This window comes from Indicator indicator, chromosome 28 (genome assembly GCF_027791375.1).
Source record: "Indicator indicator isolate 239-I01 chromosome 28, UM_Iind_1.1, whole genome shotgun sequence".
NCBI classification, from domain to species: Eukaryota; Metazoa; Chordata; class Aves; order Piciformes; family Indicatoridae; genus Indicator; species Indicator indicator.
In genome coordinates, this window is record NC_072037.1 from 10,305,696 (window position 1) to 10,330,224 (window position 24,529).

At 50.8% G+C, this 24,529-nt stretch overlaps 1 protein-coding gene across 3 annotated transcripts in view; it reads right to left on the reverse strand.

The window, feature by feature from the left end:
• Window positions 1-10,604: 10,604 nt before the first annotated feature.
• OLFM1 (olfactomedin 1) overlaps window positions 10,605-24,529 on the reverse strand; it is a 37,667-nt gene continuing 23,742 nt past the window's right edge. For all 3 annotated transcript variants that reach the window (XM_054393393.1, XM_054393392.1, XM_054393391.1), the window contains exons 5-6: window positions 16,293-16,399; window positions 10,605-11,279 (exon numbers count right to left, since the gene is read on the reverse strand). In XM_054393393.1, the coding sequence (XP_054249368.1) occupies window positions 10,605-11,279; window positions 16,293-16,399 (782 nt within the window). The remainder of the gene's footprint in view (window positions 11,280-16,292; window positions 16,400-24,529) is intronic.

The following is a 24,529-nucleotide window of genomic DNA, read 5'->3' on the forward strand; positions in this document are numbered from 1 at the left end:
CCACCTCTCCCTTTTCATTGCCCACCTCTCCCCTTTTCATTGCCCACCTCTCCCCTTTTCATTGCCCACCTCTCCCCTTTTCATTGCCCACCTCTCCCCTTTTCATTGCCCACCTCTCCCCTTTTCATTGCCCACCTCTCCCCTTTTCATTGCCCACCTCTCCCCTTTTCATTGCCCACCACACAGACTCATCAAGGAACTCAGGTGAAGCCCTGGAACAAGCTGCTCAGGGCAGTGGTGACATCCCCATGCCTGGAGGGATTTAAAAGCCATGTGGATATGGTGCTGAGGAACATGATTTAGCAGCAGGCATGGTAGCTCTGGGTTACCAGAGCTCCATGAAAAGTCTATTCCAGTCTAAATAGGTCCACAGTTTTTTCCTTCTGTATTGGTATCTGGTAGCTGCACTCTTCCAGCTAACAGCTTATGCAATAGAGGGAATATAATCCATGCCCATCTGGCTTTTACTTAGTGGGCCTGATCCTGCAGTGTGCTGCTGAGTGAAGCTGAGCCTCTGCTGAAGGGTCTCAGCACCAACTGTCACCAGGTAGGGACATACCCAGTGGTAAGTTGATATAAAGAGGGATGTGTGCATTTATTTTTACAGGGCTATAAAAGGAGTCACAAGGAAATCAGCCTCTAATTGCCCTCTTAATTATTCCTTACTCTTCCACACTCAGAGAGCAGCATCTCCATTGTTCCAGGTATAAAAAGAGAGCAGCTCCACTGGCATGGTTTATGACTGTATTAAACCCCAGGATTTTACATGAATAACCAGCAGCTCCTCAAGCTTCTATTTCCCCAGTGAAGGCAATGTGTGGACTGATGGAGGTCCAAGGCAATTTGTAAACACCAAGCATTAAAGGGCTCAACAATTCTTAAAAAGTTTTAATTGGAAACTCAACAAATTGCTTTGCCACATCTCAATGCTTCAATATGGAGCTCTGAGATAATGAGGAGCTAATTAAGGGGCCAGGATTCTTTTTTTTTTTTTTTTTTAATACTAACTGTCTCCATATGGGCTCTGCATTCAGTGCTTGCAGAACTAATGAAGGTCAAAGAAGTAACAGTAAAGAAAGAAAGGAAAATTTTTAGCTGTGTTGTGATGATGCTAAGCAACAGCCAGGATTTGCTGCCTGGGTTTTAGGCCAGGTGCTGAGCAAACTTCATTTAATTCAAGGGGACAGGCTGGGGAAGAGCTGCTGCAGCTCTAAGCTGCATTTCACAGCCCACTGCTGCTCCCATGGGCTTTGCCACCAGAGGAGGAAGGATAAGCTGCATCTCCATATGGTAGTCCCAAAAGCCAGACTTACATAGAATCACAGAGTTGCTTCAGCTGGAACAGCCCTCTAAGATCATTGAGTCAATCATCAACCCAACACCACCATGGCCATTAAACCATGTCCCCAAGTGCCATGGCCACACATTTAGAATCATAGAATCAGTCAGGGTGGGAAGGGACCACAAGGCTCAGCCAGTTCCAACCCCCCTGCCATGCCCAGGGACACCTCACACTACATCAGGCTGGCCAGAGCCTCATCCAGCCTGGCTGCAAACACCTCCAGGGATGGAGCCTCAACCACCTCCCTGGGCAACCCATTCCAGGCTCTCACCACTCTCATGATGAAGAGCTTCTTCCTCACGTCCAGTCTGAATCTCCCCACTTCCAGCTTTATTCCATTCCCCCCAGTCCTGTCACTACCTGACACCCTCAAAAGTCCCTCCCCAGCTTTCTTGGAGCCCCCTTCAGATCCTGGAAGGCCACAAGAAGGTCAGCTCAGAGCCTTCTCTTCTCCAGACTGAACAGCCCCAACTCTCTCAGTCTCTCCTCATAGCAGAGCAGCTCCAGCCCTCTGCTCATCCTGGTGGCCCTTCTCTGGACACCTTCCAGCATGTCCATATCCCTCTTGTAATAGAGGCTCCAGAACTGGATGCAGTACTCCAGGTGGGGTCTCAGCAGAGCTGAGCAGAGAGGGAGAATCACCTCCCTTGCCCTGCTGGCCACACTTCTCCTGATGCAGCCCAGGCTCTGGTTGGCTTTCTGGGCTGCAAGTGCACATTGACAGCTCCTGTTGAGCTTCTCCTCCACCAGCACCCCCAAGTCCCTCTCCTCAGGGCTGCTCTCCAGCCAGTCCCTGCCCAGCCTGGATTTGTGCTTGGGATTGCCTTGACCCAGCTGCAGGACCCTGCACTTGGTCTTGTTGAACCTCCTGAGGTTGGCTTGTGGCCTGGTGGTGTTTCCTGAACACCAGCAGGGATGGGGTCTCCACTGCCTCTCTGGACAGCCTTTTCCAATGCCTGACCACCCTTTCAGGAAAGAAATTGTTCCTAATCTCCAACCTAAACCTCTCCCGGTGCCATTTTAGGCTATTTCCCTTGTTGCATCACCTGATACAAGGAAGAAGAGACCAACCCCAACCTCACTCCAACTTCATAGAATCAGTCAGGGTGGGAAGGGACCACAAGGCTCAGCCAGTTCCAACCCCCCTGCCATGGGCAGGGACACCTCACACTACAGCAGGCTGGCCGGAGCCTCATCCAGCCTGGCTGCAAACACCTCCAGGGATGGAGCCTCAACCACCTCTCTGGACAACCTGTTCCTTTCAGGTAGTTGTAGAGAACACTGAGGTCTGCCCTCAGCCTCCTCTTCTCCAGCCTAAATAGCCCCAGATCCATCAGCCATGGCTCAAAAGGCCTTTCACCAATCTTCCCTGCACACAAAACCAGTTACATGCATTGCCAGACCTGGACTAGAGAGAGACAGGAGGATGATGAGGTGGAGGGAGCTGCTGCCTGGGGTTAGAGCTGGCCAGACACAGCTGTACTGTCAGGAGGCTCTGAGCTGTCTTCTCATCCTACCATCCTGCTCATGTTTTTCCTGTGTCCAGGGCTAAACCACAGCAGTTGCTCTGTCACCTGATGACCCCTGTCCAGCCAAGACCAGGGATCAGGCAAAGGAGTGAAAAACCATGGGCTGAAGTGAAAAATGATTCAGTGAAGCATCCAAACTGATACCAACAGCAGCAGAAAGCATATAAAATGATACTAACCTCAGTGAATGCAGGTGGTCATGAGAAGCACAAAGGTGGTCCTCAGGAGCAGGATCTTCCTTCAAGGGAGGGAGAGAAGCAGAAGGAGAAGACATAAACAGGAGGAAGCCACTCTGAGCAAACTCCCCCTTTTATACTGAGCATGAGATTTATGGGATGGGATACACCTGATACCCAAATCAGGTCAGCTGACTCCAAATTGCTAATGAGCTACAAGCCATGGCTGGTCCAGCAGAACTGCATGTGGCAGCATGCAGCTGGGCAGGTAGCTTCAAGGGTGGGCAAGACAGCTCCTGGGAAACTGATATGTCTCAAAGCAAAGGACAGAAAAGGACCATGGCTTGGTGAAGTGCAAGAATGAGAGCAAAGCCCATCAGATACTCCACTCACCCCAAGCAAGGTATGAACCATCATTGGTTCAGGTGACCTGAAGGATGAAGGGCGGCAATGTTGTGATGTGAAAAATGGGATGGTCCTGTTACTTGCTCATCTCTTAAGCTGGGACTCATCAGGGTTACAGTATCACAGTACATTAGAGGTTGGAAGGGACCTCCAGAAATCATCCAGGCCAACCTCCTTGCCAGAGCAGGAGCACTGAGGGGAGTCTGCACAGGAATGCATCCAGGTGGGGTTTGAAAGTCTCCAGAGAAGGAGACTCCACAACCCCCCTGGGCAGCCTGCTCCAGGGCTCTGTCACCCTCACTCTAAAGAAGTTTCTCCTCATGTTGAGCTGAAATCTTCTCTGTTCAAGTTTGAACTCATTGTTCCTTGTCTGATCACTGTGCACCACCCAACAGAGCCTGGCCCCCTCCACTTGCCCCCCACCCCTCAGCTATTGATAGACATTGATCAGATCCCTCTCAGCCTTCTCTTCTCCACACTAAACAGCCCCAGGGCTCTCAGTCTCTCTTCCCAGGGGAGATGCTCAAGTCCCCTAAGCATCCTCCTGGCTCTCCCTTGGATTCTCTCCAGCAGGTCTCTGTCTCTCTGGAACTGGGGAGCCCCAAACTGGACACAGGATTGCAGCTGTGGTCTCAGCAGGGCAGAGTAGAAGGGGAGAAGAACCTCCCTAGCCCTGCTGGCCACACTTTGCTTGCTGCAGGATGCCATTGACTCTCTCAGCCACAAGGGCACATTGCTGTCCCATGCAGAACTTGCTGCCCACCAGCACTCTGAGGGCTTTCCCTGTGGAGCTGCTTTCCAGCAGGGCAGCCTCTAACCTGTCCTGGTGCCTGGGTCGATGGGGCTGGGGACATAGCTTGGGTTCTGCATCAAAGCAGAACCCCTCACAGATATCTAGTCTGGTGCTTTGGAATCCATCCCTTGTGAGATATGAACAGCACACAAACACACACACACAAGCACACCCCCCCAAAGCAGGGTCAGATGCTCCTCTGAAGTTGCTGGCTGACTCCCATGACTAAATTTGGACCAGCAAGCCTTGTGCACCAAATAATTAAGTCACAGGCTATAGAAAGCCCTCCTCTGGGATGTACTTGTCTTTGAATGGCTCATCCACTCCAGAAGTAATAGATAGCATTAAGAATATGACCATATGGCATCCATTTATAGAATATTGCATTATGGGCAAATAGGACAAAGGTACACACCCCTCAAAGCACTTTTGGGTTGGGTTTGGTTTGGTTTGGTTATTTTTTCGCCCTCCCCCTCCCCCCTTTCATCTCATTAACTTTGGGTACATGCTACAGAAAAAGCTTCTCTGCCTTTGTTGTGCTCAAGGACTTTTTGTGCTGTTGAGCCTTGTCTTAAATGAATTGCACCAGGAAAATGAGAATCTAAATGTGGCTGTGCCCTAAAGCAAACAGCATTATTTTGCCTTTCCCTAATCCAATTTAATTTTAAGGGTTTTTTTTCTGGGGCGGAGGGAGGGAGGGGTGGGGATGTGGATCAATGTTTTGAAGTGAACAGTGTTTCTCTTGTCCTCAGATCTCACCCAATGGCAAAGCTGACCTTGGGGAGCTTGGCATGTGGCAGTGCTTTGGTGTGGCAGTGTGCCACATGGCTGGCTGGCTGGCTGCTGGCTGGCTGGCTGGCAGATTTGGGTGGTGCTCTGGTTGACCTGAAACCTCACTCTGGTGAGAGCCCCACCTGGAGTACTGCATCCAGTTCTGAAACCCCTCTTACAAGAAGGATCTGGAGGTGCTGGAAGGTGTCCAGAGAAGGGCCACAAGGATGAGCAGAGGGCTGGAGATCCTCTGCTATGGAGACAGATTGAAAGAGTTGGGGCTGTTCAGGCTGGAGAAGAGAAGGCTCCCAGGAGACCTTCTTGTGGCCTTCCAGTATCTGAAGGGGGCTACAGAAAAGCTGAGGAGGGACTTTTAAGTGTGTCAGGGAGTGATAGGAACAGGGGGAGGGGAGCAAAAATATAAATGAGTAGATTCAGATTGGATGTTAGGAAGAAATTCTTCCCCAGGAGGGTGGTGAGACACTGGCACAGGTTGCCCAGGGAGGTGGTGGAAGCCTCACCCATGGATGTTCTTAAGGCCAGGCTGTATGTGGCTCTGAGCAACCTGCTCTAGTATGAGTTGTCCCTGCCCATGGCAGGGGGGTTGGAACTGGATGATCCTTGAGGTCCCTTCCAACCTTCACAATTCTGTGATTCTATAAACCCCTCACCAAAAATGGACAGATCTCCATAAACACCTACAGAGGGACAGATCTCCATGAACACCTACAGAGGGCTTTGAGAGGAACCATCTGGTGCTCACTCAGGGTGATGAGCACAGCTCTGTGCTGTGCAGGTGGGTAGGAAGCAGAATATGCAAAGCTGTCAAGGGTCAGGGTTGGGTTGGCCACCAGAGAAGTGCCAGAGGCTCTCTATGAACCCCTCTGCTTCCCAAAGGGAAGAGAACAGGAATAAGGGAGAGAGGCTGAAGGGCTGGGAAAGAAACTAAATCAGCTGGGATGGAAATAAGAACAATAAAATGAAACAGAGACAAATAGCTAGAAACCAATATCAAACCAACATCATCAAACCAATGTCAAACCAATATCAAACCCAACCCATAATGGTAATGACATCACCATCACCACTGCTGCTGGGGGCAGGCACAGCAGAAGTCCCAGACTGAACTCAGCAGCAGATGGGAACCAGAGTCAAGAGCTGGATTCTGGAACAGCCTTCAGGAGCTCACGGATCAGGATCAAAGGCAGAATGGAAAGAGTCCTCCTTGGATGCCAGCCATGGAAAAGGCTTGATCCTGGTGATGCCTCAGCTTTGTGTATGAGCATTTGAATGTGATGTGTATGGAGTGGAATCCCTTGATGGTCAGTTCAGGGTCACCTGTCCTGTCCACTCCTCCTCACAGCTGCCACCTCTGACTTTGTGTACTCCAGAGTGGCACACAAGATTTAGCAGTGCCCTTGGTCTGCAGCCCAGCCCTTGGCAGTCACTCTCCCCATCAGCCTTCTCACTGCCAGAAGCAGCCACTGGCTGTGCAAACCTGCCCTCAGCTTCAGAAAGTGCCTCATGGAGCAGAGACTGAGCTGAGAAGTCAAATCACCGAGTAGAAGCAGTCCTGTTCTAACTCTAAGCAGGACAAAAGCCCAGCTGCTGGGACAACACTCTGCACTACAAAGCAGCTCAGCACTGAGTTGCTGCTGCCACCAGCAAGACCATGCAGGACAATGATTACCCTGCTGCACCTGAGGAGCTGTGCAGGGAGCAGGCTCACTGATGTTGCAGGCATCAGTGTCCATCCCATTGATTGCAGCAGTGGCTGGATCCAGCTCTAAATCTATAAACCCAGCACTCTCCCCTTTAATGAGTTTGCACTGAAGAAATACCTTAATTAAAGAGAAATGACTGGGGGTGCCTTGCAGTTTTTTTGCTTTAACAGGTTTCTCTTTTGCATTGAGGATCAATACTGCTGCCAATTACACCACGGGTCTCTAGCCCACATTGTTGAGCCTCTGGGAGGGAAAACTGCTGCTTAGTATTGAAAACCTCCACGAGCCTGGCAGTCCAGAGCCCTGGAAATCTGATGTGTAGCACAGAAAGGAGTCCTCAGGGAGCTGTCCCCATTCTGGACCCAGCCAGCATTCAGTGCTGACACTGGGCAGTGTCTCAGCCCCCAGTGGCTGGCTCAAACATCTGCATGTGGAGGATCATTCACTTCTTGTGGTTTAATCCAGCTCTGAGAAACCACATTGCACCATTTTTTTTTTTTTTCCCTTTCCCCTCCCTGCTGAGCAGCCCAGCAGGGCCCTTCTGCTAAGGCTGAGGGGTTGCAACCCCTATGTGCAATTTGCAGCAGCCACTAATTGCTTAGATTCAATTTCCTGACCTCAGTGCTCCAAGCTCCTTCCAAGGGCCCTGATGCACCAAACTGCCCTGTTCCAAGGCTGATCAGTGACCAGAGCTGTTCACACACAGCTTGCCTGAAAAATCCCTGTGCCTGCTGGTGCTAAACATGGTCCCTTGCTTTTGTGCTTGGAAAAGAGGCAATGACAGTCTGGTGACACCAGAGTGAGACCTTTGCAGCTTGCACAGGTACCAGGAAAGAAGGGACTCTATATCTCAGATTAGAGGGGAAAGACAGAACCCCACATCTTGCACCAGAGGGGAAACATGGAACCCCACATGTCCCACTGGAGGGGAAAGCTAGGACCTCACATCTCCCATCAGAGAAGAAAGAGGAGAGCTCACATCTCCCACCAGGCAGTAACAGCAGAATGAAGCTGCTGGTGATGCTGGGTTCTCAGCACACTGAGCCTTGCCATTGGGACAGCAAAGGGTGGAAGGGGAGAGCAGAGAAGTGCAGGATTTATCAGAGAGGAGCACATCAACATCCAGCACCTTAAGCTTCAAAACACTGAGAGCTTTAGGAGTGTTCAGCTGGAAAAGTGCCTCGGATCATTTCAAGGTGCTTGCTGTGGTGCTGCAGCATCCTGCCAGGCTGTGAGGCTCCTGCTTTGGCAGAAGCAAGAGGAACCATTGTGTTGAGTGCTCAGGCCCCAACAGATGCTCATTGTAACAAGCATCTCAATGCTTGCACTAAATGGAAGGAGATTTTTACTAGCCTAAGACTATAGCAAATTAAGGACCAGGAGCACTCTGAGAAGGAAAATGATCCCTTTGTACCCAGCAGTCCAAGGCACCGTGGCTCCAACTCAAACAAAAGCAACAGACAACAGGATTCCCTCCTGTTGTAGCACTGCTACCAAATGCTGTCACCTCCTGAACCCCACTGTCAGCCCCAGGATGGGGAGATGCTGAGCACAGCTGCTGGAGCCCCTGCCCACATCAGCAGTGGCATGGCCTCACAGCAGCTGCAGAGAGGGGCTGTAGGAGGCAGGATTTTTATCTCCTTGAAGGAATATCTGCTCCAAATGCAAGTGGGAAAGCAGTGCCACTGCATTAGCCAAGAGCCAAACCCTCCACCTTTATCCTCTCACCTCCAGCTCCTTGCTGCTGGTCCCTCCAGCTCCCAGCAGCAGCCACACACCAGGTCACACCTGATTTGTACTCAATTCACCTTACATTGATTCAAGGTGTAAGGAAAGTTATAAGGAGCAGCTGAGAGAATTGGGGTGGTTAAATCTGGAGAAGAGGAGGCTGAGGGGAGACCTCATTGCCCTCTACAATTTCTTGAGAGGGGGTTGAAGTGAGGTGGGGGTTGGTCTCTTCCCCCAATTAAGTAGTGATAGGATGAGAGGGGAGCTTTAGGTTGGACATTAAGAAAATTTTCTTTACTGAAGGGGTGGTCAGGCATGGGACAGGCTGCCCACAGAGGTGGTGGAGTCACCATCCCTGGAGGTGTTCAAAAACCCTGTACACATGGAACAGGTTGCCCAGGGAGGTGGTTGAGGCCCCATCCTTGGAGATATTCAAGGCCAGGCTTGACAGAGCTCTGGGCAGCCTGATCTAGTGGAGGATGTCCCTGCTGCCTGCAAGGGGCTTGGGCTGGATGACCTTTGGGGGTCCCTTCCAACACAAACCATTCTGTGCTTCTGTGACTCTCTGATTCTGTGACTCTGTGATTCTAAGGTTTAGTGGGCATGGTGGTGTTGGGTTGACAGTTGGACTGGATGAATTTAGAGGTCTTTCCCAGCCTTAATAATTCTCTGATTCGAAGATGGTTGCTCAACAATCACCCCAACCCCCCTTCACTAATTCCTGTTCCCCCTCCCCTACACTTGGTAGAGCGAAGACAAACGAAGCAAGCAGGGAAGTCTCCTAATATTTTTATTGTTCCTTAGGTAACTGTGGATAGTACAAAGTTGTTTGTTTTTTTTTTTTCCTCTTAAAAAAAAAAATTGATTCCCTTCACACTCCCGTACACTGGGCTTCCCATGGGAATCTGCTGCCACAGACTTTTTAAATTTTTTAATTTTTTTTTTCCAGAGAAGCCATTTCCAACCCCCCTTAATGCTATGTAGAGAGTATAACAGGAAGAGAATATTCTGGTCACCATCAACATGAAGTTGGTTAGCTGTGTGTAAGGGTGAACACCGATTTTGTTGCTTCTTTGAACGATTATTCTCATTATTTCTTTATTTATTATTCTGCTTTTAGAAACAAACCCCATCATTTATTAACCCCCCCACCCCCTCCCCACCCCAGAACTACATCATTGCATTTACAACATTCATTGCATAAACTGGACATAACAAAGTTGGGGTGGTTTCTTTTTTTTTTTTTTTTTTTTTGTTGTTTGTTTGTTTTTTATCTTGCCACCTCTCAGGTAAATAACAGACATACAGGCTACAATAGAGGGCTGCTGAATACAGAGGTTCAAACAATATGGGTTACAACAACTTGTTCATAGTTACATACTCCAACCATCGTGTTTAATAAGTTACTAAGACACAGATCCATGAGCTACTTCGGGTCTCAGCACAGTTAATCTCTAAGGGACAGGAACACAGTTTGAGAGGCAGTAGGCTGCGATGGAAGGCGAAGGAAAAAACTAACCGGTGTGACAGGGGCTTGGGTCAGACAGCAAGAGCTCCTCACAGGCTCAGCTTTGCCTGCTGCAACTTACAACTCACACCTCCATCACAGCTGACCAGGATGCCAGGGGAATGTCCATGCAACCCACGCACAGAAGAGAGCCAGTCTCCCAAGGATAAGCTTCCAACAGTCATGGCCTTACTTCTTTAGTAGGTACTACAGGTTTGCTATCGGAACGGAAACGAAACAACCCCCCTGTCCCCCCTTTCCCCCCCAAAAAACTGAAGTGGTTCTTTAAGTGCAGTTCCAGCTGCAAGGAGATGGTTCTTGGTGAGCCTGTAACACAGGGGCCAGACTTCTAGAAATGTTAGAGGTGATGCTGATCTCTCAGGCTGATGCTGAACAACCGTCCGTGACGTTGGTCTGAATTTTGGCAGCTGTTTGTATCTTTACTTATTTCAAGTGAGTCGCCCCGATGCCGAGCATTGCAAAATTAGTTTCTCCCTTTGTTTTTTTTTTTGTTGTTTTTTGTTTCTGTGTCTGTTTGTTTGTTTGTTTTCCCCTTTTTTTTTGTTTTGTTTTTCTTTTGTGGTTTGTTTGTTTGTTTGTTTCTAAATCAGTTTCGGAACAAGGCTGGACTACAACTCGTCAGACCTGATGACGTGGAAGAGGGTGACGTTGTAAAGTATTTGGTGCCCATTGTTCCAGGCATAGAGGGCCCGATCCTTGGGGTTGTAGTCCAACATGGAAATGTGTGAGTACTTGTTTTGGAAGGGGATGTCGATGTACTCATAGGTGGAGGCGTTGGTCTGGTAGGCGTAGTGCACCTTGGTCCCCCCCGAGTAGCCGTTGGTGACGTAGAGGGTGCCGCAGATGATGAAGGCTTCCCCGGCGCTGCGTTTCGGGTAGCTGGTGTTCCAGGTCTGGAGGCTCTGCAGGGTGTTGGGGTCCAGCTTGCTGATGACAATGTTGCCTGCGTTCTGGTTGGTGGCATAGACAGCCCACAGCCCGTTCTCATCCACCATGAGGTCGATGTCCGAGTGGCCCCCCCAGGCGTAGTGGTACATGTTGTTGTAGCCAGCGTAATCCAGGCTGCGCGTCTTGAGGATGGTCTCCGTCTTCAAGTCAAACCTGATGATTATGTGGCTCTGGTACTTGTTGAAGTAGATGGAGCCGTTGTAGACCACTTGTCCCGTGCCTGACCAAGGGTGAGGGAGGCGGTGGGAGGTGAAGTTGTCGGTGTTCATGAAGTCTGCCATGGATTTGTACTCGCGGACGAAGCGGTTGTTGTGGTAGCTGTCCATGTACCAGACCTGGGTGAGAGAGACAGAGACAGCATCTTAGGGTACAGCAGAGACCCAGAGAATCCTTAATGTTCCAAAAGACCTCTAAGGTCATCAAGTTCAGAGATCTGTAGAGTGCTTTGGGTTGGAAGGGATCTTAAAGCTCATCCAGTTCCAATCCCCCCTGCCATGGGCAGGAACACCTCCCACCAGCCCAGGTTGCTCAGGGCCTCATCCAGCTTGGCCTTCAACACATCCAGGGAGGGGACATCCACAACTTTCCTGGTAACCTGCTCCAGTGTCTCACTACCCTCACTGTAAAGAATTTCTTCCTCATCTCCAGTCTAAATCTGCCCTTCTCAAGCTTCAATCTGTTCCCTCTCATCCTATCACTAGAAGCTCTTGTAAAAAATCCCTTCCTGGCTTTCTTTAGCCTCTTTCAGGTGCAGGAAGGCTGCTCCAAGGTCTCCTTGGAGCTGTCTTTTCTCCAGGCTGAACAGCTCCAACTGTTCAACCAACCAACCAAGTTCACCCATCCAGCTGAGCCCTTTGACCATCACCCTAGAGACTGAGCTGGGAGCAAAAGGCAGAGCAAGGAATGCAATCTGCTGGCAAAGGATGTGTCTGACACCTGCCACCTACACCCAGAATTACCCAGCCAAGGAAACAACTGAACAGCAAAGCTTTTCCAGGGGCTGACACGGGACTTCCCTAGGAACTTGGGAGCTTAAGAGGTTCCCTGGGAGTGCTGCATAACCCTCACTGTCCTTCCAGAGGGTAATTAGCACTTTTCCTCTTGCTAAACCCAGCAGGTTACATTGCTGCTGCTGCTTTGCAGCCTTATCATGGTGGTGCTCAGTAAGTGACACCAGCTGCTGGGCAGAAATTCACTATCTTGGCACGGGGAAGTGATGGATGCAATTCCTCCTTGTCAAGGAAATTCAGGTAAAATCCATATTGGTTTAAAAAAAAAAAAAAAAGAAAAATCACACATCTCTGCATCCAAAGCTGAAACCAAGGCCATTTAAATGCTGAGCAAGACATCAAAACCTTGCTGTAGGTAGATGGGGGAGAGATTTTGGATCATCATTTAAGTGCCAGTTCATTAGGGACACTGTCTAGACTCCTCCACCAGAAAAAAAAAAGCTTTTGTCATATGAAACCAATCCTGAGGCAAATGACAAAGCTCTGCAGTGAGCATCAAGAAGAAACATCCAGGCAGCAAGTGACATTCTGTATGCAGCTGCTGCCTAAGAGAGCTGCTCACTGTAGAAATTGTTTAGGAAGGAGAAAAAGTGAATCAAACAACAAGAGGGAAGCCTTTAAGGATGTGGATTTGGGGAATGTTGGGTTCTTTTGCAAGGCACTTTGCAAAATCTGACAGCATTGCCTCTGCAATAGGACTGTCTCCAGGTTCCCTTAGGGGAGCAGAGAAACATTTACACACAGGGTGAGTGTGTCAGCTGCCTCTAGCTGCTGGGTTTTAAAGGTGGGGGTCTGCAGAACTTTTGTGGGGAGCTTCACTCCCTGGGAATACTGCTGGGGAATGGATCTGATCTTTGTATCTCCACTGTGGGCTTAAGGAAGGCTGTGAAAGCACCAGAGGATTTTAGAATCAGAGAATGGTAGGGCTTGGAAGGAACCTCCACAAACCAAGTCCAACCCCCAGGATCACCTAGGGCAGGTCACACAGGAATGCATCCAGATGGGGCATGAAAGTCTCTGAAGAGGGAAACTCCACAGCCTCTCTGGGCAGCCTGCTCCAGGGCTCCAGCACCCTCACAGCAAAGAAGTTTTTCCTCACATTGAGGTGGAACATCCTGGGTTCCAGTTTGTGCCTGTCGCCCCTTGTCCTAAGATACATGAACATCCCTGAGCCCACAGCAGAGAAGTGCCTGCAGCTTGGGAGAGCTTCTGCCATCAGCTGTGGTGCTGGTGACTGTTCCTCACTTAATGAAATGCCTGCATTCAGTGAAGCCAGGTTGGGAAATCACAAAAACAAGCCCAGCAAACTGATTGTCTCTCCACTGCTCTCCTTTCTTTATTTGGCCTTAAAAAAATTACATGTCAAGGCTTTGTACTCAGGGTCCAGAGAGACAAAGAGAAGCCCAGAAGAGCAGAACTTTGTATTATGGAATTGTTTGGGTTGGAACAGAGCTTTCAGATCATCCAGTCCAGCCATTAACTCATTACTGCCAGGTCACCACTAAACCATGTCCCTCAGCACCACGTCTACACAGCTTTGAAAGGTGTCCAGGGATGTGGACTCCCTGGGTAGCCTGTTCCAGGGCTTGACAACCCTTTTGGGGAAGAAATTGTTCCTCATGTCCAACCTAAACCTTCACTGGCATTTCCTCTTGTCCTATCGCTTGCTCCTTGGGAGAAGAGATCAACTCCCACTTTGCTCCAACCCTGGGATTGCAAGGTGGCAGGACCCAAAGGCATTTCATGTTCTGGAGAAGCAGAGGTTGATGGATAGCAGCATCTCAGCACACCACCTGGCTTTGAGCAACCTTCTCCTGCCCACAGACATCAATCCCAGCTCTCAGCACCCAGCACTGCCTTGCTGCAGGGCTGACTGCTGCCAGATTTGCAATATTCCTCAGTTGTGTTCCACGATTTCGTGACATGAACAAATGGCCACATGAGGCACCAAACACCTCCTGGGGCTTGGTGTTTATGATAGACTGCCCAGCTCACCCCATCCCCAGTTCCCCACTCTGCTGAGTAGCCAAAGAAGTGCACATAATCGTGTGGGTTTGATGAAATTCACAGTGGACACACTAAGAGTCATGGAATGGGTTGGGTTGGAAGGGACCTCAAAGATCATCTAGCTCCAAATCCCTCTGACGTGGGCTGGGACACCTCCCACCACCCCAGGTGGCTCAAGGCCTCATCCACCCTGGCCTTGAACACCGTCAGGGAGGGGACATCCACAACCTCACTGGGCAACCAGTTCCAGTGGCACAGTCCAGACAAAACTGTTTGCTTCCTCTCATAACGAAACTAATGAAGAAAAAGGAATGGGTTAAAAAAGAAAAAAAGAAAAAAAAAAAACAAACCAACCAATCAAACAAAAAAACCTAACCTTGCTTTGAGACAAAACTCTCTGAAGGCATGGGAAAACCTTTAGCTTCAGCTGCCCCAGGCCTAACTCTTCCTTCACAGATGCATAAATGATGTTAATGCTGAAGGATGCAGCAAACACAAAGGGCTACAAGCTTGTCCCTTCTCTTGAGCAAATCAAGATGAGATGTGGGTAAAGTCCTCCCATCTCACTTTGTAATTAGGATCTTATTGGGGCTATAGGTGAAATCTTGTTTAGTAACTGCAAAATATGGAGGTGCTGTCTTGGAGAACCAGTGCCAACCAGTTGGTTGTTGGAGGGAAGTGTTGGTCTCAAGTTGCTGCTGGTTCATTAGGAGAAGAGGGGGCATTGGATAAGATGACCTTCCAACCCTTCCAAGCTTTGGGGGTCCCTTCCAGCCTCTGAGGATGCCTTCCAACCTTTGAGGGTTGCTTATAACCTTTAAGGGTCCCTTCCAACCTTTGAGGGTCCCTTCCAACCTCTGAGGATGCCTTCCAACCTTTGAGGGTCACTTCCAACCTTTAAGGGTCTCTTCCAACCTTTGAGGATGCCTTCTAACCTTTGAGGGTCCCTTCCAACCTTTGAGGGTCCCTTCCAACCTCCGAGGACGCCTTCCAACCTTTAAGGGTCCCTTCCAACCTTTGAGGGTCCCTTCCAACCTTTAAGGGTCCCTTCCAACCTTTGAGGGTCCCTTCCAACCTCTGAGGATGCCTTCCAACCTTTGAGGGTCACTTCCAACCTTTAAGGGTCTCTTCCAACCTTTGAGGGTCCCTTCCAACCTTTAAGGGTCCCTTCCAACCTCTGAGGATGCCTTCTAACCTTTGAGGGTCCCTTCCAACCTTTGAGGGTCCCTTCCAACCTCCGAGGATGCCTTCCAACCTTTAAGGGTCCCTTCCAACCTTTGAGGGTCCCTTCCAACCTCTGAGGATGCCTTCTAACCTTTAAGGGTCCCTTCCAACCTTTGAGGGTCCCTTCCAACCTTTGAGGGTCCCTTCCAACCTCTGAGGATGCCTTCTAACCTTTGAAGGTCACTTCCAACCTTTGGGGGTCCCTTCCAACCTGATACAATCTGTGAATCACTGCGGCACATCCCATCCCAGGAGCCCCCACCAAAGGTGACTTCTCCAGAGCATCCCTTGTCCTCTCTTAGCTGCAGAAAGCTGATCACAGGGCCAAGCTCTCAAAACAGCTGCCCCAATGCAGCCCTTGCTGGTGCCTTCACCCCTTGTAGAGGATGCTGCACGCAGCCAAGCCCTGTGGCTTTTGATTTTGATTTGCTGCCTGCAAATCCTCAGCAAACACTCAACATATTTTCCATTCCATCAGTCATGGGAAGCCTGGATTGATTTTCAGCCAGTTATTGGCCTCCTACCTCCTTGGGATCAAAATTGAATGGTCTGAGTGGAACAGAAAAAAAAAAAATAAAGACCAAAACAAAGCAAAACAAATCTCTCTCTCTGCCTGCAGTCAGTTAATTCCTCACAACAGTGAAGGTGGAGGATGGAGAACAAATGCAGTCAGATGACATTATCAGAGGCACCAGCAGCAGAAGAGCAGCAGAGACTGGGACCACAGGTCCCTCTGCTTGGCCCCAGCTCCCTCCTGGCTGCCAAAGCCAGATGAGAAACCCAGTATTTGATTTTTAAGCTCCCACAGGGGAGCACAGATCTCCTGGTGACATTTCTGAGCCCACTCACACTCAGCACTGCAGTGAGTTTCACCTACCCTGGGAAGGGACCACTGCATGGGGCTGCTCAGCCCCATCCTCTTCCTCCCTCCCTGTGGGATCCTCAACCCCCTCCCACTGCTGAGGAGTCCAGCAGAGCCCCGAGACACAAATTAGGACCTTCCACAGGTTTCACAGGGCACAGCCTGGGCTTTGGTGCTTGGCTGCAATGTCCTCAGCCACTCTGGGGGGAGGTGGGAACACAGAGATGAAGCTGTTGTGGTCTTACCTTGTTCTCTCCCTCAGGAGCAAGAGGGTCTGTCATCCATGAGCCAAACCTGGACCCCGAGGTTTTAATTGTGATGGGGTCACTGATTCCTGTCAGCTTGCCACAAGCTGCAAAAGAGTTGCAAGGTTGGTGAGCACCACATCCAACCACCACACCCAACCACCTCATCCAACCACCACATCCAACCACCACACCCACCCCACCCCACCCCTCCAACCACCTCATCCACCACCCACCACCACACCCAACCACCCTCCAACCACACTCCACCACACCCACCACCTCATCCACACCCACCACCACCTCACCACCACCACCCAACCACCTCATCCAACCACCTCATCCAACCACCTCCACCACCTCCCAACCACCATCCCCCACATCCAACCCACACCCACCCTCCACCCACACCCACCCCACCCACCACCTCATCCAACCACCTCATCCAACCCCCACCACCATCCACCACCCATCCAACCACCCACCACCACCTCATCCCACCACCCACCCAACCACCTCATCCAACCACCCATCCACCACCCCCAACCACCACATCCAACCACCACACCCAACCACCCACACCCAACCACCACACCCTACCACCTCATCCAACCACCTCATCCAACCACCACACCCAACCACCACACCCAACCATCACACCCAACCACCTCATCCAACCACCACATCCAACCACCACACCCAACCACCACACCCAACCACCACACCCTACCACCTCATCCAACCACCTCATCCAACCACCACACCCAACCACCTCATCCAACCACCACACCCAACCACCTCATCCAACCACCTCATCCAACCACCACATCCAACCACCACATCCAACCACCTCATCCAACCACCACACCCAACCACCACATCCAACCACCACACCCAACCACCACATCCAACCACCACACCCAACCACCTCATCCAACCACCACATCCAACCACCACACCCAACCACCACACCCAACCACCTCATCCAACCACCTCATCCAACCACCACACCCAACCACCACATCCAACCACCACACCCAACCACCACATCCAACCACCACACCCTACCACCTCATCCAACCACCTCATCCAACCACCACACCCAACCACCACATCCAACCACCACACCCAACCACCACATCCAACCACCACACCCTACCACCTCATCCAACCACCACATCCAACCACCACACCCAACCACCACATCCAACCACCACACCCTACCACCTCATCCAACCACCACATCCAACCACCACACCCAACCACCACATCCAACCACCACATCCAACCACCACACCCAACCACCACACCCAACCACCACACCCAACCACCACATCCAACCACCACACCCAACCACCACCAGGGCTTCTTTGACCACAGCTCTTTGCCAGCCAGCCCCAGTGAGGGACACCAGAGCTGCCCCCCACCCACACTGCTCTGCCCACTGCTCTTCCTTGCTGATGGGCAGCTCTGCTTTTATTTAATTAGAGGTCATTAGGCTAAGAACAACTGTTGGATGCTTTTGTTTGTCTCATGCCTCTTAATATCCTTTATCACACTGCCCTGGGGAAAAAAAACCAAAACAGCTTTCCTGAACCAGCCTTGCTGCTAATGTTAGAGACTAGAAAATGAGAGGAATTAGCCAGGGTCGAGTGGCCAGGTGGAAAAATTAGCTGCATTAGAACATTTCTGCTCCAGCAGAGTGGCTGGAAGTAATATAGAGACCAATGTGCCTACTCCAGCCCTGCAAGAAACAGGCATTATGCCAAGGAAGGAAAAAAAGAGAGGTGGGAAAATTCTATGCCATAGAAATTTCATCCCTGCAAAGATCATTTACCAGCTTCCACCAGCCAGCTTCTCTGCTCTCTATCCTGTCTGCACACTTAGGAGACACTAATGAATTCCTCCCATCTCCTCTGCCAGCTCCTCCTCCAAGAGAGGAACCCAAATGCAGCAGGATGGGAAGCAGGAGGTGGAATGTCCCAGGGGGTTCCTCAGGAGCTGCCCTGGGAATCCTGCCCAGACTCAGCACCACCACAACAGGGAGGTGCAGCCACACAGCACCATGAGCCAGGATTTGAAGCATCCCCAAGGGCTCCACCCAGTTGGTTTCATGCTGTTCAACTCAGTGGGCATGGCAGCACATTTGCGAGCCCAGCTCTGTGTCTGGCTGTGGTTTTAATTCCTAAATCTGAGGTGAAGAAGCAGCAGCACCTCTCCTCCAGCTTGCTATGCTGGCTGCCCATGGCAGCTTGTTTCCCTTCCATGCTTCTGTCCCCTGACACTGGACCCAGCATCCCTCTGGGGACACCCTTGGAGGCCAGCAAAGCTCCAGCTTCAGCTACACATCCAGTTCCTGTTTCCAGCAATATCCTCAAGTTTCAGCAAAGCTGCTGCTCTGCATTTTAGGAATGAGGGGAAGTGGAGAAGAAGATGCTGCAGGAGAGACTGTGAGCTGGTGCTGGATGGTCTGTTGCTCCAGGAGCACTCATTTAGAACCTGGACACGTTCAGGGCAGAGCTGGTCCTGCAGCAGCAATCTCCTGAGCAAGGCAAACTAATGTCAGCAGCAGCAGGGGGACAGCCACAGCCTGAAGTTCAGGAGGTGTTTCCTGACTTCTCCTTTTTGATGTGGAAGCCTCTGGCAGGCTGTGGGAGGGGAAGGTGGTGGTGGTGGTGCTGGGATGAGCAGCTGCTCTGGGTGCTAGGTTTGCTGAGCTGCCCTGCAGTGTGGATGGTCCCACAGCCCAGTGAGGGTGCCCAAGGCCAGAGCTGCAGGTGGGAGACTGTGAAGGTGCTGCTAAGCTCTTCCAGATCAGGACAAGGTCCTTCTGCTGAAAATCACCAAGCAGAATAATAGATTGGTTTGGGTTAGAAGGGACTGTTAGAGGTCACCTAGTCCAACCCGCCCTGCAGTGAGCAGGGACATCTTTAGCTAGATCAGGTTGCTCAGAGCCCAAGACAACCTGACCTTGAATGTTCCCAGTACATACACCCTGCAGTATCTCCTAGCTGCCTCTCTCCTTAGCCTGTTCTCATCTGCCTCCTTACATTTCTGATCATAGCCATGGGACACATCCACCTACCTCAGCCCTGATCTGTGGCCAAAGGGGATACCCTAGCCTGGGGCACAAAACAGATGAAGATATTCTTGATGTGCATCAGCATGACATGGCCAAAGGGACCATCAGACTTCCTCCAACCTTCAGACACCAGGCAGATAAAGACAGACCCCACCGAAGAGCAGAGAGCTTCCCTGGCCTCACTGAGACATGGCTTAGGGGAATTTGTCCTCCTGCTTGTCTGATGCATTCAAAAGCTCAGCTCAGGAGGAGGAGAGCAAGATGTTGACAAAGGGATGCAAGGGGTTAAGTTCACAAATGCCTAATGTCTTGCAAACTACCTTTGCAGAGGACCAACCTTGCTCTAATCACATCTGCTCAGCACTGACTTCCATTATCACAGCCTTACACTGCTGTCACTTTATCTTCTCCCTTCCATTTCCCTGGAGAGAAAGGTTGTGTAAAAGCTCATTGATATAAAAAAAAAAAGGGGGAGAGGAAATAAAATAAAGAAGCAGACAGCAGCAGCTGATAAGGGTAAAGCAGTGTTGTCTGCAAGTGGTGAGGCTACATCTCACACATGTTTAGCTGGAGGCACAGCCACAACAGCTCTTCAGCAATGCAAGAGGGTTGCTCTTATGCAGGGCAAGGTGTTTTCTGTCCTGGTGCCAATCTAACACAGGCACTCAGATGCCAGGGGGAAAGTTTAAGAGGGATCTTTTCAGACCCCTGGTTGGCAAGGTCCCAGCAGCTCTCACAGCCTTACCACCCAGGGATGGACAACCACAGCCTCAGGATCCTCACTCACCCCTCCCTCTGTTCCTGAGGGCAGCCACACCACAGTCTGAACACCATCTGCCTTTTTCTTTTTGCCCCTTCTGTGGGTAGCAGTCATTAAAAGTAGGAAGATTGCTGGGGCCAGAGAGGACTCTCTCTTCCACTGCATCTCTTGGACAGGAGCTTCCAGGACAGGATTCCTGCATCTCCCCCTGCTCAGGCATGAAGCAGCAGCCTGCACAGCCTTCAAGCACCCACCAGCAGCACAGGGCAGTGCCTACTCTGTGGGTGAGGAGCTGAGCATGGGGTGGTGGGCTGGGAGTAGAGCTGGGCTGAGAGCCCAAGACACCAAACATCCTCTCTCACACTCTAGTGACCCCCACAGGGGAGATTTCCAGCCTTGGCTGTGATTGCCCTAAACCTGCTGCTTGGTTGCCCAGCAGAGCAACCCATGGGTGCTGAGCCTTTTAGGGGGACTGCCCTTCAGCAGCTGGATCATGCCCTGCCCTTGCCTCTGTCAACTGGCTGGGAGCCCCTCTATCCCCAAAACCTCCAGGACAGGCTGGCAAGGCTCTGTCCCCATCCCTGCACCAGGATGGTGGGGTGGGATTCATTTTTGGGGGCAAGAGTCAGGGAAAGCTTCTGCTATCAGGCAAACATGAGCCTGGGGAACACAGCTGAGTGAAATTCCCCCTTGAATCAGGGAATGACAACCTCTCCACTGCTCCAAGGCTCCTCTTAGGAACATTAATGGGCATGTTAAAATCCCTGTATAAATAGTGACCCTTCAGAGTGTAAACAGAGTAACAGATTGACTGTGCTGTTATTGATTCCTTTTTCCCTTCACACACATGCCAGGGTCAGGAAGTGTTTTCACTATTGATCCATCAATAACACTTAGGAAATCCAAAATGCAAGCCAGGACTTTCCCTAGGAAGGAAAAGGCTGCTGCACTGCAGAGCATTCTGGAGGATGGGGAGAGGGAAACTGGATGGGAATGTGGCAGCACCCCCTGCTCTTGTCCTGTGCTTATTGCAGCAGCTACCTGATCCTGTTCTGGGAGCTCTAAGCTAAGACATTCAAGGTCAAACTTGATGGGGTCCTGAGCAACCTGATCTGGGGAGGGACTTTTTAGGGTGTCAGGTAGTGATAGGACTGGGGGGAATGGAACAAAGCTGGAAGTGGGGAGATTCAGGCTGGAGGTGAGGAAGAAGTTGTTCCCCATGAGAGTGGTGAGAGCCTGGAATGGGTTGTCCAGGGAGGTGGTTGAGGCTCCATCCCTGGAGGTGTTTGCAGCCAGGCTGGATGAGGCTCTGGCCAGCCTGCTGTAGTGTGAGGTGTCCCTGCCCATGGCAGGGGGCTTGGAACTGGCTGAGCCTTGTGGTCCCTTCCAACCCTGACTGATTCTATGATTCTATGATCTAGTTGGAGATGTCCCTGCTGACTGCAGGGGAGTTGGACAGGATGACCTTTGAGCTTCCCTCCCAACCTGATGCATTCTGTGATCCAGTCAGCCATACCCTGAGCTCTAGCAAGCAGACACTCAGCACTGCTGGCCTGAGCAGGAGCAATTCTAAGCTCAAACATGCTCCTTGAAACATCAGGTGGATCCCTCTGAGCAGCTAATTTGCTGCAAACAGCAATCCCCAGCAAACAGGACCTCAGCATGTGGCAGCAAAAGTGTCTGGAAGGTTGTTAGCCAAATTTAGCTTAATTGAGTGCCATTTCCACTGGTTTATGCACCAGAGCCATCACCACATTTGGAAATTCAATCCATGCTGTTTGCTGTTAAGTGACCAAATCAATCACCCTCCTGGGTGAGCAGCAAACCCTCCCAGGTGAACCCTTGCAAGACTCAGTGGCCATCTCTGCCAGCACCCAGGGGTGCTGCAATGCCCTGAGGCAGAAAAGCTGCCCTGACCTCATGGTTGTAAAGACAGCAAGAGGAGAAAGAAGGGGCACAGCCAAAAAGCCCAAAGAAAACCTCAAAGAGATTAAAAAACAAAAACAAAACCAAAAACACACCTTAGAAGCTTCTAGAAAAGGTTGCCTGCAAGAGCAAGAAGGAGAGCTCAGTCTTACCTGGGCTACTGCCTTGGATGGATGTTCCAGCTGGAGAACCTGAGCATGAGGAGGATGTGATGAGCCAAGACATGGCCCAGAGCAGAAGCAGCTAATGGTCCATGAGCAAACTCTGGGATTTATGGAGCTTTTTTGGGAGTTACTTCTTAAAGCCTGCCCAGGGTCCTGCCCAGGAGGATCATCACAGCTTCCCTGCTTCTGGTGAGGTCAGCCTGGGCTGGGCAGCTCCACCAAGGCTGGCTGTTGAGGGGCAGTGGGATCCAGGATGGTTTTTCTTTAAAGAACTATCCCCAGGAAAGTAATTCTACAGCTCCAGCTCAAATCCTTGGTCCTGCTGTTGTTCCATCTCCCTCTCACCCCCAGCTCCTTCTCGTCTTCAAGAGATGGGCTGAAGGGATGCAGCAAGTGGACCCCTCTGTGGCCACCACCTCCTCTCATCACACCCACCTCTGCTTTTGACAGGGGAAGAAGGGGAAAAGCCATTTGCAGGGCAGAGCTGCCTTGTGCTGGCAAAGTGGGGCTCCCTGGGGGGGTTGTTGTGTGACCTTGGTCATCTGACCACTCCTGGGGCTGTTCTCCATCCTTTCTTATCTTACCCACTGCAGGACTGTCAGTGTTTTTAGGGTCTCCCCATGATAAATCTCCAGGTACTAGGCACTGCTAACACAGGAAGCACCAAGGCATCCCCACCTCCATCATTTCTGTCAGGGAGAAATTCAAGTGGGGAAGGACAAGGTCAGGATTTCCCTGACATACCCCAGCCCTGCTGCCTTCCCTGTGGCCATCATCAGGCAAGGAGAAGGACCACAGACAGGGAGTGCAAAGCAATGGCACAACTGTCCTCAGCCTGTTCTGCCTCCAGAGCAAAGCTGGGCACATCAGAGCTCATTAAGAAATGAGAAACCAGGCTCTGCCCCCTCGCTTAGCCAGGGCAGGGGGGTTAGACCTGCCTGCCAGGCAGCTCCTCAGGGCTATCTTGGTGCATGGCTTGTAGTTCAAATACCTTTGAGCATCCAGGCTCACTTGGAAATTCAATTCCCTCTCTGAGTTTTCAAGTGAGAGGTAGCTTAGACAATCATAGAATTGTTTTGTTTGGAAGAGATCTTTCAGGTCATCAGGTGCAACACCACCAGGTCACCACTTAGCCATGTCCCTCAGCACCACATCTACAAGGCTTTGAAACCCCTTTCAGGGATGGGGACTCCACCACTGCCTTGAGCAGCCAGTTCCAGGGCTTGACAACCCTTTTGGGGAAGAAATTATTCCTCATGTCCAACCTAAACCCTCCCTGGTGAAACTTGAGGCCGTTTCCTCTTGTCCTATCACTTGTTACTTGGGAGAAGAGACCAACCTCCACCTCAGTCCAACCTCTTTTCAGGGAGTTGTAGAAAGCAAGAAGGTCTCCCCTCAGCCTCCTTTCCTCCAGGCTAAACAACCCCAGTTCCCTCAGCTGCTCCTCACAAGCCCTGTGCTCTAAAAGGGCTGTCCAAGGTGTCAGAGGACAGGATGCACTCACAGGGGGAACACAGGGGAGGTGTCTGCCTGCAGAAGTGTGGAGGCATTTAGAAACAAGCAAAAGCAATCCCAGCAGCAGAGACAAGAGAGAAACAAAGTGTTACCTTGCCAAGGGTATGGAATGCTCAGAAGAGATCTGATCTTCCATGGAGTTACCTGAGAGTGTAATTTTGTATGTGCTACCGAAATAGACTGCAGAGCAGTTAATGTGTTTAGATTATCTAAATTGCTTAACAAGAAAGTCAATAATGGAAGTAGAAATTAAATCAGAGCTAGGCCAGCCAATGGTGGGAAGATTTCCTGCAGCTGCAGAAGGCAGTGCCCTCCTTCCCCCCTTCTCCACCCTCAGTTTGGGGTCAGATGCTGGGCTCGCAGCAGTTGTCTCTCCCCACAACAGACCCAGAGGCTGCAGTCAATTAATACTCCCTGGATGAGATTCCAGCTGAATCTCTGATGGCTTAGCAATGCTGGTTGGGTGGGGCTCCTGCTCCATTCCATTCCACCTCTATTCCCCTCAGGGAATGGGAGAGATGGGGAGGATTGGCATCCTGCACCGGACCAAACCCACCAACCAGCTCCATCATGCTCTTCTCAACAGGGATTTGCAAGATGCAAAGAAAGGAAAGAAAAAGGGAAACTCAGTCACAGCCTGCAAACACACACACACACACACACGCTACTTAAAGCTGTGTGTGGAGACCTTTGCTGGTGTGCTAGACCCAGCAACCAGCCCAGACATGGATGCAGAAGCAAAATGGGTGCATGTGTTTGCTTTGCATAAGCACCACTTGCCAGGTGTCTC